This window comes from Ictidomys tridecemlineatus, chromosome X, assembly GCF_052094955.1.
Source record: "Ictidomys tridecemlineatus isolate mIctTri1 chromosome X, mIctTri1.hap1, whole genome shotgun sequence".
NCBI lineage: Eukaryota > Metazoa > Chordata > Mammalia > Rodentia > Sciuridae > Ictidomys > Ictidomys tridecemlineatus.
The window spans coordinates 77,484,147-77,498,182 of NC_135493.1; the positions used below are offsets into that span (position 1 = coordinate 77,484,147).

A 14,036-nucleotide genomic window follows, 5' to 3' on the forward strand; every position below is an offset into this window, starting at 1 on the left:
ATCAAGAAAAATAAAATGGGATAATAGAGGGCAATACGTAATGTCAGAGGGGCCAATTATCCTAAAGCATATAACAATTGTATTGTATATGCACTTTAACAACAAAATATCAAAATGCACGAGGCAAAAACTGATGAACTGCAAGAAAAAATAAATGAATTCTCTATTATAATTGGAGATTTCAACACTCCTTCATGAGTAATTGACAGAAGTAATAGTCAAAAGGGTAGGAAAGACAGACTTCATTACCCTAGGTACATGTATGACTGCACAAATGGTGTGGCTTTACTTCATGCACAACCAGAGAAGTGAAAATTTGTGCTCCATTTGTGTACAATGAATCGAGGAGCTTTCTACTGCCATGTATATCTGATTAGAACTAATAAATTTAAAAAAAGAATAGGCAGAAAATCAGCACGGCTATAGTTGAAATGAACACTATCAATCATGAGTCTAAATGACACATACAGAATACTTGATCCCATGACAGCAGAATACATATTCTTGTCAAGCACACAGATCATTCACCAATATAAACCACATTGTAGGCTACAAAACACCTTACCAAATTTTAAAAATACATCAATATCATAAAGTAAAGCTCTCATCTATCAATGCTATTAAAAATCAGAGGTATTAGAAATCATAAACAGAAAAATAGCTAACATATACCAAAGACTAAACAGCACACTTCTACATAGTAAATGGGTCAAAGAAGTCTCAAGAGAAATGTTAAAATGCTTTGAACAATATAGAAATGAAATTACAACTTAACAAAATTTTCTGGATGCTGTGAAACTTATTCTTAGAGGAAATTGAATGTGTATATTAGGAAAGAAGATCTAAACTCAATAATCTAAGCTGGACTTCACAAAAATTAAAAATTTCTGTTCTGCAAAAGACATTATCAAGAAAGTGAATAGACTGGGAGAAAATATTTACAAAAGACACATCTGACAAATGCCTATCATCAAAAATGCATGAATAAACTTAAAACTCCAAAATAAGAAAACAAACATCCTTATTTTAAAATGAGCCAAAAGATGTAGATATCTCACCAAAGAAGATACAAAGATGGCAAATGAGCATATGAAATAATGCTTAATATGAATGTCAGTTAGGCAAATGCAAATTAGAAACAAAAATGAGATTACACTACACATCTATTAGAATAACTAAAATCTAAAACACAATTCTGAATGGTGGTGAGGTCATGTAGCAATGGGAACTTCCATTCATAACTGGTAATGGTACAGCTAACAGGGAAGACAGTTTGGCAGGTTTTAAAACATAACAACAACAACAAAAAAATATGATACAATCCAGCAATTTTACTCCTTGGTATTCACAAAAATGAGTTGAAAACATATCCACAAAAATTCTACACACAAATGTTTCTTGCAGTTTTATTCATAATTGCTCCAAATCTGGAAGCAACCAAAATGTCCTTCAACAGGTGATTGGATAGACATAACCCTGTTACAGCCAGGCAATGGAATATTATTCCACAATAAGAAGAAATGAGCTATTGAGTCACAAAAAGATAAGAAAGAACCTGAAATGCACATTACTAAGTGAAAAGACCCAACAGGAAAATGTTACATACTATGAGATCCCAGCCATATGACATTCTTGTGAAGAAAAAACTAGAGAGATACTAAAAAGATCATTGGTTGTTAAGAATTTGGGGAAAAGGAAAGGAGGAGTTTTAAGGCAGTGAAACACTTCTGTATGGTACCACATAACTGTACAACACAAAAAGTAACTCATAATATAAACTATGGACTTAGTTAACAATAATGTTCCTTCTTAAATAATAGGCTCAACAACTTTAACAAATGTGCCACAATAATAAAAGATATTAATAACAGAAGAAACTGCATATATGGGAAGGAAAAGAAGTATATAAGAACTCTTATTTTTCAATTTCTCTATAAATGTAAAATTTCTCTAAAATATAAATCTTTTCATTAAAAAATACTTCAGGGTATAAATACTATTTCTCAATTTAATTAAAGACTTCAGATAGTGATGTTTTATTTTTCAGAAGATTTTCAAAAACATCAAACTCAAGCAAAAAATGTATGAAATTTTTGAAGCCTTTCCCAAATGTCTAATCATTTGCACTCCCATAAAATTTCACTTGCATCTCCCTTTGGATACTTATATGATGTCACAGGTTTTTATCATTATATTTTCACCGTTAGTACACGGCAACTCCATGAGGGCAAGGCCCACATTTTATTATTCCCATTTGCCTAGCAGAGTACTTTTTACTCAATGGTCACTCAATAAAAGTATGCTCAAAACACACATTAGTCCTTAGTTTAAATAAGAGTTGCATCCCTGAAGAAAAATGATATTGATTTCATTTTGATAAATCACACTATCTCCAGTTATTATTTTATAATATTAAAGATCGCTTGTTTTGGTCTTTAACAGACTATTAATCAAGAGTGCCTTTTTGTACTTGATATTTTAATTTCATTTGCCTATAGTGGTTTCCAAGATGGGGGAGGTTAGAGAATATGAATAAACTTTTGGGGGAAATATTAAAAGTAACATCTGTTTTGTAAAATCAGGTGATTTTTATTTTTCTTTATATTTCCCTTAAATCCTGATTGTTTGAAAAATACTAGTAGAAAGATTGAATTTGAAAAACAAAAACCTTAAAAGATCTCAGAATCCTCAATTAATGATGATGTGATACTCCTATGATATATGCACAGACTGTGATAAAAGATACTGCATAAAATATGTAAGAATTTAAGGAATGAAGGCAAATAGCATTCTTTTCTCTCTTACTTGGCAGCAGAACCCCTAAAATATGTCACATATAGAACCCCAACATATTAAAATAGAATTGCTGTTTGTCTGATACAAAGAATGCCAATCCTTGGGCTGGGGTTGTGATTCAGTGGTAGAGCACTTGCCTTGCATGTGTGAAGCACTGGGTTCAATTCTCAGCACCACATATAAATAAATAAAATAAAGGCCCATCAACCACTAATAAAAATATTAAAAAAGAATGCCAATCCCTCTTGGTTTACTCCAAATCATCTCCATATGATGCTGTTTATTTAAAATCTTTGTTGGCGACAGTGATAGCCTTAACAGTTTCAGAATCAAGAGCATTCAAAGGTAAATAAGCAAGTAGATGGTATCCTGTGGGCCCAAGCATGAGATTCTCTCTTTTTTTTTTTTTTTTTTTTGGTGCTGGGGATTGAACCCAGGGCCTTGTGCATGAGAGGTAAGCACTCTACCAACTGAGCTATATCACCAGCTCCCTCATCCCTTTTTCTTCTTTTCACTTGATATTTCTTTCTTCCTTCTCTCACTTGTGCCTCAAGCTTATTCATAATACCATCAATGCCACACAGACAGATGGATGGCATTTAGAGCTGAGAAAGTTCCTAGACCCTGTACTAAAACTCCAAGAATATGTGGAGGAAGGGAAGATCTGAGAAGACCAGAGTACAAAGGGTCTTAATTACTCTAAAGTGTTTACAGGTCAAAGTGTGCAATCAGGTTTGAAGGAAAAATAGGAAGCCAAGGAACAAAAAGGAATAACAATCCATCTTTGCACACCAATTATAAAGCACACATGCAATACTGCTAAAAAAAACAATAAGATTTTGGAGATTTGGAAGAGTGATCAATTTTAAACTGAGAATAGTCTAAAAGCTGGAAAATGGGTGTTTACAATAGTTAATGCTATATTTTGAAAGCATCAAATTATTATTCTATGGTCTAGTTCTTGTCTAGTAAAAAGAAAATTGTTACTATATTCTTTGAAAGTACTAGAAGGCACTCCTCACAACATCTGGCAATTTCTTATTTTCTTGATTCAAAAGCAATCAAACATATGTTTTAAGGATTTTCAATATTCATTTGTATTTATTTGCAATTAATTTATAAGAGTTTAGTACAACACTTTCCATTCTGTGGATATTCAGTATATATTGACTGAACAACAAAATAAATTTGCGTTCTAAAAATATTTCAGCCCTTAAGGAAGTTAGCTTAGATCTAGATTTCATATCGATATTGACCTGTCACCAAGCAACAGAACTCCGTATTTCTGAAGCATTAGAACTCACTCTAAAAATAAATCCTAATATAAATGTCATTATTTAAGACTTTTCCTTTTGACTAGCTTAATTAGTCTTGCTCTACCTGTTCTCTTTAAGTCAAAGGAAAGTCCAGAAAATTATCTTTCTTTAACTTGTCAGCAAGGTATATACATTCAGCCAATAAACAAATAAAGGCCAATTTGCTAATTTTGCCTTGCATAACAGCACAGAATCCTATTTATCCTTAAGTAATTCATATGTTAAGGGCAATCCAGCAGCCAGTACTGTGCTAAAAATGAATATGAAAGTTTAAAAATTTCAACATTAGCTACCAAAATTAGATTTGTAATATCATTTTCTCTGTTCAGCTTAAACAAATAGAATAAAGCATGGGATTCTTGATCTGTTGCTCAGCATGTTGATTCTTAAGTACTCTTTTGGGAATGTGTCAGATTCATTGTGAGAATATTCAACAGTGCCTACTGATGAGAAAGGAGATATGAAAATGGAGAATCTGATTATGAATTACTTTTGTTTTACTCTTACCTCTTCAATTATTCCTTCCCAGATTCTACTACAAAGGCTCTGTAGTATGAGTAGTCTTCTTATTTCTGTTCTTTTCTTTGGTGAACTCACAAATTTGCATTGTTTCAACATTCACCTCTTGAATCTCTAACCCTGGGCTCCTTCTTGATCTTGTCTTGCATTATTAAAAAAATTTTTAGTTGTAGATGGACACACTTTTATTTATTTTTACGTGGTGCTGAGGATTGAACCCAGTGCCTCACATGTGCTAGGCAAGCACTCTATCACTGAGTGATAACCCCAGCTTGTCTTGCTTTTATAATATCAGTTCAACTGCTCTATCTAGATGTTCTACTAGCATCTAAAACTTAACATGTCCAAAAGCAAGATCTGCATTTCCTAAACAAGATCTCCTGACTTGGTCCCTATTTGTTAAAGGCATTATTATTGTCTTAATTTTGGCATCATCTATGAACCCTATTCCTTTTTTTTTTTACTTCTAATAAACAAAACAATCCATTGTTAAGTGTTGTTGACTCTACCTCACATCTCTGACATATTTTCCTTCCATGGTACCATTTTTACCATCACTCTAGTACAAACTGCTATTACTACTTACTTAGATTATTACTTTAGCCTCATAACTAATTGGTAAATATTATCTGAAAAAATGTATGAACTGAATGGTAGCTCTACTTTAATCTGTTTTCTACAACAGGGCCAGAATAATTCCCTAAAGCATAACTCTAACTTTATTAATTTTCTCCTCAAAATAAAGGTTCCAAGGGGTTGGGGATATAGCTCAGTTGATAGAGTGCTTGCCTTGCATGCACATGGCCCTGGATTCGATTCCCAGCACCGCAAAAATAAAGAAACAAATAAAAGTTCCTATTTCTTATATAATTAAATATATATATATATATATATATATATATATATATATACTGTTGTTGTTTTGTTTTACAGTTAAGGCATTTAACATCAGGAGCTCTATTTATTTCCAAGCTTACTTCCCATTCCTCTAAAACAGTTTTCCCTCATTGGAGGCAGATAGACCATTCACTTCTCTACACATTTTATATGCTTTCCCTAGACCATCGTTTAAATTATTTCTATGCCTGTAACAATCCTGCTCCTTGATCCAGGCCTGCCTCAGATGCCATCTCCTCTGTGTAACACTTCCTGATTTCTCGTAATAGTGATTACTTCTATCTTTACCCTGAAATAACACTTGGCTGGTAGTTCTTTAAATCATTTATGACCTACTTTGTATTAAAGCAATAAAATAAAAGTAGCCATAATCTGTATGAATTGTGGGAAGAAATTAGCTTTAGTTATATTTAAATGCAATGCCAAGAACAGTAGTTATAAGTTGTCAATTTTTAGAGTAGGGAAAAGAATGTGTAAATAGAAGGAAATGTGATACAGGAAAGAAAGAAGTGGCAAGACCCAGGTTTTAAACAAACAAAGTTCTTAATCTTCATATATAAAAAGAATAACCAAACTATTGCCAATTTCATTTATATTTTATGCAAACACTTTTTACCATAGTTTTGAACATTCAAATTTTATTTTAACATTTATGTTTAACTACCCACCAGGTATAGTTCTAAGCTTTTTGAATGTTAATTTACTTAATCTTTATAATAACCCAGTTTTATAAATTAGGAAACTAAGGCATGGAGACAAAGCAACTTGCCCAGGATTACAAGGTTAATTAGAGTCCAGGCAGTCTGATTCCAGAGACCACATTCTACATGGTGACAATATATTATACCTTTCAATGTATATGTGCCTGATTTTTTAATCTGAATAAATTGAAAATAAATATTATTTCCTTGAAAACTCAGTTGTCATTACAACTTTGCTTTCAGTATAATAAAAAATAGACTGCTGAAATATAGAATCCCTATAATGAATACACCCAACTTTTGTGGCTTTTTGTTTCCTCTTTATTCAGTTTCCCATTTTTCCCCTTGATGTTGAACTGTTATTTACCACTTAAGGTTATCAAGCACTTAAGATTCCTTTATCTTCTTTTTAATTTACTGGGAACTGGGGACCATACTGATTCAAAAATATGTATTAAAAAAGAGCCAAGATGACTCTGAGGAATGTCTTTATTTATAAAGTTCCTTATGTTTTGTTACAACTAATGTTCCTGTATTTTATATTGGTTTTTAGGAGCGAATTCCATTAAGTTAAAGCTGTTAGATGTATGATCTAGAGATAATATATTACCATATAATTTCTGCTCATTGCATAAAATAATTATATAAACTAAACAATGATCCTAAAAGTTGGCCATGCTTCCCGAAGTGTGGCTTATACTAACTCAGAGTTCATGACTACAATGACTACAGAATGTCCCAGTATTTCTTAGCACAGCGACAAAACAATTCATTTCTCTCATTCTTACCTTTGCAGCACCCAGAAATCCTAAGGAAATGGCAACTCTAGCTCGTAGATCTGGTCTGTCTTTGGGCCATACATATGAAAGCATTGCTTTTATGATTTTCCGAGTATCAACATCTTTTAACTGTTCAAAGAGAGAAAACAAAGCAATAAAATGTCATTTCAAATGTAACCATAGGTTAGTAATGTAGAATTATGCAAATACTTGAGAAATACACAAAAATTTTATATATAACTTTTATTATAAATCTAAGGCCATTATTTCCAAACTTAAGATACTTTGGAGAAAAATAAACTATTTCAATTGTTTTTTTAAAAAGCTACTCATTTCTCTTAGATTTCTTACTTTTAACTATAGTAATCCTCATAATAGTAAAAAATAGTTGAGTAATGGCGAGGGGGCATGTACTATACATTTATATTTTTATCTATTAAGCTATATACCACTACATATAACTTTACAAATATTTCCACCTTTGTGGTCAATTTTGGAATCCTAGGTTCAAACTCATGGTAAAGAAGAATTACAATATTACATTTAGGAAAGTAGGGGTTTTGCTATTGGCTATATTAAACAGAGGTGGTTATTAAAAATGTCAACAAAAAATGCAATTTTCCAGTCATAATCAATTTACCCTAAATTCAGCTCACATTTTTCTTTTTTCCATCTTCCTGGGGCAACAGTTCTATTAAGTCTTTTGGTTTTGGTTTCAGCTTTAGAGGTGGAATGTTAAGAATCACATCCAAGCTGGGTGTGTCAGCGCACGCCTGTAATCCCAGCTGGATCATGAGTTCAAAGCCAGCCTCAGCAATGGCAAGGCACTAAGCAATTCAGTGAGACCCTATCTCTAAATAAAAAAATACAAAAAAAGGGCTGGGGATGTGGCTCAGTGGTTGAATATCCCTGAGTTCAATCCATAGTAACCCCTCCGCTCACCAAAAGAAGAAGAATCATATCCAACTAAGCATGGTGGCACATGTCTTCAATCCCAGTGGCTCTAGAGGCTGAGGCAGGATGATTATGAATTCAAAGTCAGTTTCGGAAACTTAGTGAGGCCCTAAGTAACTCAGACAGACCCTGTCTCTATGTAAAATATTAAAAATGGTCTGGGGATGTGGCTAAGTAGTTAAGTGAACCTCTGGGTTCAATTGCCCACCCGCAAAAAGAATCATATCCATACTTCCTAAAACCAAAATAAGGATGTGTGTGTGTGTGTGTGTGCACACACACACACATACACACACTACATCATTATACTTGGTATAAAAGTCCCCATTCAAAAAGTTGAAATATTAACTCAATTTCTGGATAAGTTTCAGAAAAGAAAAAGAAAAGATGATGCTCATTGCTGGTGATGGTGTACAGAAATAAGCATTCTAATGCACTATTAATGAAGAGTATTCTGAAATAATCTTAGAAAGCAATCTGATATCAATTTTAAGCCTTTAAAATAATTCTGCCTTTTGTCTCAAAAATTCAACTTCTGGGAACTTATGCTAAAAACATCTTTAAAATATGCCCCAAGTTGAATCAAGTTTACCTCTTGAAAATCTCTTGAATCTGCCTCCCACCAACATACCACCAAGCTATCATCAATACTCACAGTAATTCAGTCACTGCAATGACCTCCTAAATTATTTCCCTGCATCTACTCTGTTCCCGATCTAATAAATTCACCCTGTAATCAGATAGCACTTCCAGCTTAAAGCCATCAGGCAGCATCCAATCATTCTTGGAATAAAGAACAAAGCCTATAACATAGCTTACAAGGCTCTGCTTAGCTTGGCCCCTGACTCCTTTTCAGTCATGACTTATAGCACTGCACTTGCTGCACTGGCTTTCTTTTAGTTCCTCTAACATGCCATAATCCCTCCTGCTAAAGGGCCTTTGTGCAATAGTGTTCACTGTGTCTAGAATAATCTCTTTTTGCAATACATCCCTTCCCAGCCCTACAACCTTTTCAAAAGGATCCACTTCAGTTATAATCTACCTATACAGCAGTATGATCACTTGATTGACATCCACTCTCCTGCTAGAATTTAAATTCCATGTGAAGAGTAACTGTGTGTTTTGTACTCACAGTTATAATCCAGTACCAAATGTAGTGGCTGACATACAGTAGGTACTCAATGAATATTGCATAAAGGAATGAAAATTTAGTTAGAAGGATGTTTATGTTCATGCTGTTTTAATAGAAATAAAATTGGAAATAGTGTAAATGATCAACATTGTAGAATAGCATAAACAAATTAGAGTGAATACATATAACAAAACACATTTATTCAGGAATATATGTAGTGACGCAAAAACATGTTAAATGGATAAAAACAGAATAAAAAACTTATTTTGTGGGGAAAAACATGACATATGAATGAGTCACATGTACATATAAACGGATCCAGAAAGCAAGACCCCCCAAAGTGTTAACAACAGTAGCTGGAGTGGGTGGAATCTTTGATAATTTTTTATATTCTTCTTTTTGGTTCCTTGTATTTTCTATAATTTACACATAATAAGAAAAAAATTAATTCATTTCAAAGGGGAAAGAGTTATACAATTTCAAGTATATTTTCACAGCAAGGAATAGGGAAAACTGTCAACATATAAGAAACCCAAGACAGTACATTATATAATACAGGGTACTTTTATATTATGATTATCCCCATAGGGCTCAGAAAATTATTTTGCTAGTCTTTTAGGCAGTTTATTGTGCAAAACATAACAGAAATAAAACTGTTCATATTGTACTGAAAACAGAAGGACTAGCAACCTGAAATGCTTTAAATAAATAAGATGGCACAAATATGAAATGCTAAAAGTATAGTTTTTAATACTTTATTTCACACACACACAAACGTGCGCGCGCACACACACACACTAGTGCTCTTATAACTGGAAAGACATTAAAAAAGGAAATAAGGCAGTAATTTTAAAATTCACTTTTCCAATCGAACTATTACAAAATAAATATAATTTAATGCATTATAACACAAACTGGGGCATTTTAACCACTTTCCCATTGCATGAATTTTTTCCTGCCATATTTTTCTTGATGGACTAATGGTAAAAAGTCCCTGTTTCCACATATCTTTAGAAACACTCTCTCCTGTCAAAACCTTCAACAACACACCCCAGAATTTTTTCAATAAGGACACAGAGAAGTTATGGCTAAGAGCAAGAAAATTATTCTAGTTGGCTTAATAGTGCATAAAATGTCACCACTTCATTTAACAAAATGGGTTCTGAAGTTGTGTAATCATGCATTATGAGTCCATTAAGCTGTAAAGGACATGACTTCAGCTATAGTTTAGATAAACTATAAAGTTTGAAAAATAATGTCTTTTTAAAAAAAAAGTGGAGGCCAAATCAATGAGGCATTTCAGATGCTACTGAGGCACATTTTTAAAGAAAATTTAAACCAACTTACTCCTGTTGTATAAGAGTAAAATAAAATCGGTGGCCTCAATAAAGATCCTGAAAGATAATACACCATCTTTCAAAATTACCTCAGTTAATTCATACTGGACACCCAAGGGTAATCCTGAAAGACAAAAAGATTATTTGAAACTGGAAAGAGACCAGCCACTAGCTTGGGACTGAATTAGCAACACTTTTCACACCAATTCAGTAGGGTATAAACAGATAACACCAATAGTATACATACTTCTTTAAGATCATGTTCTTCTTTTGTTGTTTTTAAATTAAATTTCTTAACTGGTTCATTAAAGTATAAAAACTATACATATTAATGGGGCAATGTGATATTTTAATACATGTATGTAATGTGTAATGTTTAATTTAGGTAAAAATCTCCCAAACATATATAATTTATTTATGGTAAAATCTTCCAGAATTCTTTCTTCTAGTTTTCTGAAATGTATGATATACTTTTATTACCTATAATCACCCTATTGTTCAATAAACAGTATACCAGAACATCTTGTTCCTACATAACTGTAACTTAGATACACACTGATTGACTTTTCCCAGTTCCTACCTTCCCTCTATTCTCCCCAGCCTTTGGTTACCACATTCTATCTCAACTTCTTTGAGATAAATTTTTTTTTAGATTCCACATGAGTGATCATGTGGTACTTCTCTTTCTATTCCTGGCTTATCTCATTTAACATAATGATGGATTTCCAGTTCTATCCATGTTAATGCAAATGACAGAATTTCATTCCTTTTTATGGCTGAATAGTATTCCACTGCTGTATATGTACCAAAATGTCTTTATCCATTTATCAGTTGATGGAGACTTAGGCCGTTATCATTTCTTGGCTACTGTGAATAGTGCTACCATGAACCTTGGAGTGCAGATATACTGATTTCTATTCTTTTGTGTATTCAAACCTAGGCATGGGGTTGCTCTATCATATGTAGTTCTATTTTTAATTTTTTGAGGAATTTCCATACTGTTTTCCACAACGATTGAATGAATTTACATTACTACCAATGGTGTGCAAGAGCCTTTCTTACCAGGGTGGGGTGATAGCCGATTGTAAGGAAATGTTGATTTGCATTTCCCTGATGATTAATGATACTGAGTGATACCTGTTGGCCCTATTTGTATATTTTCTTTGAGAAAAGTTTATTTAGATCTAATGCTCATATTTTTGCCTTTTTCTTCTCTCTCTCTCTCTCTCTCTCTCTCTCTCTCTCTCTCTCTGCTACTGAGTTTTTAGAGTTCCTTATTTATTCTGGATAGCAACCCCTTGTCACATGTATAGTTTGCAAATATTTTGTCTTGTTTTGTAGGTTGTCTCTGCACTCCATCAATGATTTCCTTTGCCATGCAGAAGAATTTTTGCTTGATATAATCCCATTTGTCCCTTTTTGCTTTGGGGATTTGTCTGAAAAATCCTTGTCCATTTCAATGTACTAGAGTGTTTTGTTACATTTTCTTCTAGTAATGTCATGTCTTGCAATTAATTATTTGATGCAGTTTGAGTTGACTTTTGTAACTGGTGACAGATAGAGGTATAGCTTCATTAATCTATATGTAGATATGCAATTTCGAAAACATTGTCCTTTCTCCAATATATGTTCTTATCACCTTTGTGAAAAATCAGTTGGCTGTAGATGTATAGGTTTACTTCTAGGCTCTTTAATCTACTCCATTTGTCTACGTGTCTGGTTTTATGCCAATACCATGCTGTATTGATGACCACAGCATTGTAGTATATTCTGAAGTTAGGTAGTATATTATATACTCTTGCTGTGTTCTTTTTGATCAAGATGGTTTTGGCTATTCAGATTTTTGTGGTTCCATAAGGATTTTAGAATTTATTTTCTGGTTCTGTGAAGAATGCCTTTGGTATTTTGATAGGGACTGCATTGAATCTATGCATCATTGGGTAGTATGGATATTTTAGCAATGCTGATTCTGCTGGGATCTGCCCAGCATTAGGTTTCAGCAGCCCAGTACTGAGTTTCAGGGCAAAATCTTGTATTTTCCACCCTGTCTTACCCCAGAGCTTAGAGTCTCACACCAAGCTATGCTGCCTGAGACTGGGTAGTGTTAGTGAAGTTAGTCCCTTGGTCCCCTAGGCTGACCTTAAGCTGGTTTGCTCCTGGGTCTCACAGTGGCAAGGACCTGCATGGTCTCAGGGGTAGACTGGGGTCCATGATGCAGCTGGGAGTGATATAAGCTGACTCATAGGGCATAAGTCTCTGCCTGGTGCTGGGGCAGCTCTAGAGCCCAATTGTGCACACTGGCCTGGCAATATCTGTGCTGCCCAAAGTTGGGGGACAGGTGGCGGAGACAGTTTCTTGGCCCCTAAGGCTGATGCTAAATTGAGCTGCCTCTCAGTTTCACAGTTGCAAGGCCCTGCACAATCTTGGGGGACGGGGGAGGGTAGGTCTGTCCCGGGTCCACTCCAAGGCTGGAAATATAGCCAAAACTCCAGTCTGCCCTGCAAACACACAGGCTTCCACTGGGTGCGTGAGCTGGTCTGGAGGCTCCATCTGTTAGCTCAGGCCTGTATATAAGACTTCAAGTTTCTATCAAGGGTGGTTCTCACCATAGTTGGCTAGGCATTGGGCTCTGAGACAAAGCTTTGTGCAAGGTCTGGTGCCCCACTCACAGTGGGCAGAATTTTTCTCCCAGTTCTGCTGCCCAAGGCTGGAAGAGGAGCAGGAGGCAGTTAGCCAACTGGCTGAATGGAAATCCAGTGGTTGAGAACCCCATGAGTTTTGGCCTGATGTTAGGGGGTGAGGGGCCTTGCCCAGTACTGATTTCACCATGTCAGGTCTGTAAGACCACATTTTTAAAGAGAGGATGGGAAATACAAGAAATGGTCAAGGAATATGACAAGAAATTGAGTTATATGAGAAAATACTGTCTTAAGAGTAATAGCATGATAGTATAGGGAAAATAAATGAAGCAATGACTTAAGAAAATGAAGTTTTTTCTCCCAGGATCAAAATTCCTGAAGTAACTAATTGAAGATATTGTAATAGTTTTTCTTTAAGTCTTTCTTATATGTAAGCAGAAACCATGAAATTTAATTTTGCTGTTTATCATTTTCATAATTGAATTTAAAATTATTTTTAAAACATAATGATGATGATCATATCATGAAACTAAAGCTCTCTAAAAGTAAATGCTATGGAAATATTTTTTAAAGGCCCACAAAAGTAGAAGTCAATCTACTTTCCTCCCTGCTAACAGTATGTATACAACATGGCTTTCTTGCTATAGCTAAATAGTCTCAAATTTAACACATGGAACTAACATTTTAAGCTTCATTATAATGTAAAACTAGTACTGTGTCAGTATGAGAAATGAAGGTTTTTAAAGAAAGGTCTCAACTATATACTGGAATTAAGACAGCCACAATTACATGAAAGTAATTAGATTCAGGAAAAAAAAACATAAGGGTAACAAAAGAAGAAATTCGAATTGGCTCACTAAGATCCTTGAATAATAACAAATTTCTATTGTGCTTTTTTGTTTTAGAAATGATTTTAAAAGAAAAAGTTTTAGTAATGTCAGACAGCTGTCAGGGGAAATGAAAGTA

General features: G+C 34.0%; 1 protein-coding gene across 1 annotated transcript in view; it reads right to left on the bottom strand.

The window, feature by feature from the left end:
• Window positions 1–14,036, bottom strand: part of Abcb7 (ATP binding cassette subfamily B member 7) — a 104,820-nt gene that overhangs the window by 40,877 nt on the left and 49,907 nt on the right. The window contains exon 4 of the mRNA XM_005337484.4: window positions 7,018–7,137. Coding sequence (XP_005337541.1) covers window positions 7,018–7,137 — 120 coding nt within the window. The remainder of the gene's footprint in view (window positions 1–7,017; window positions 7,138–14,036) is intronic.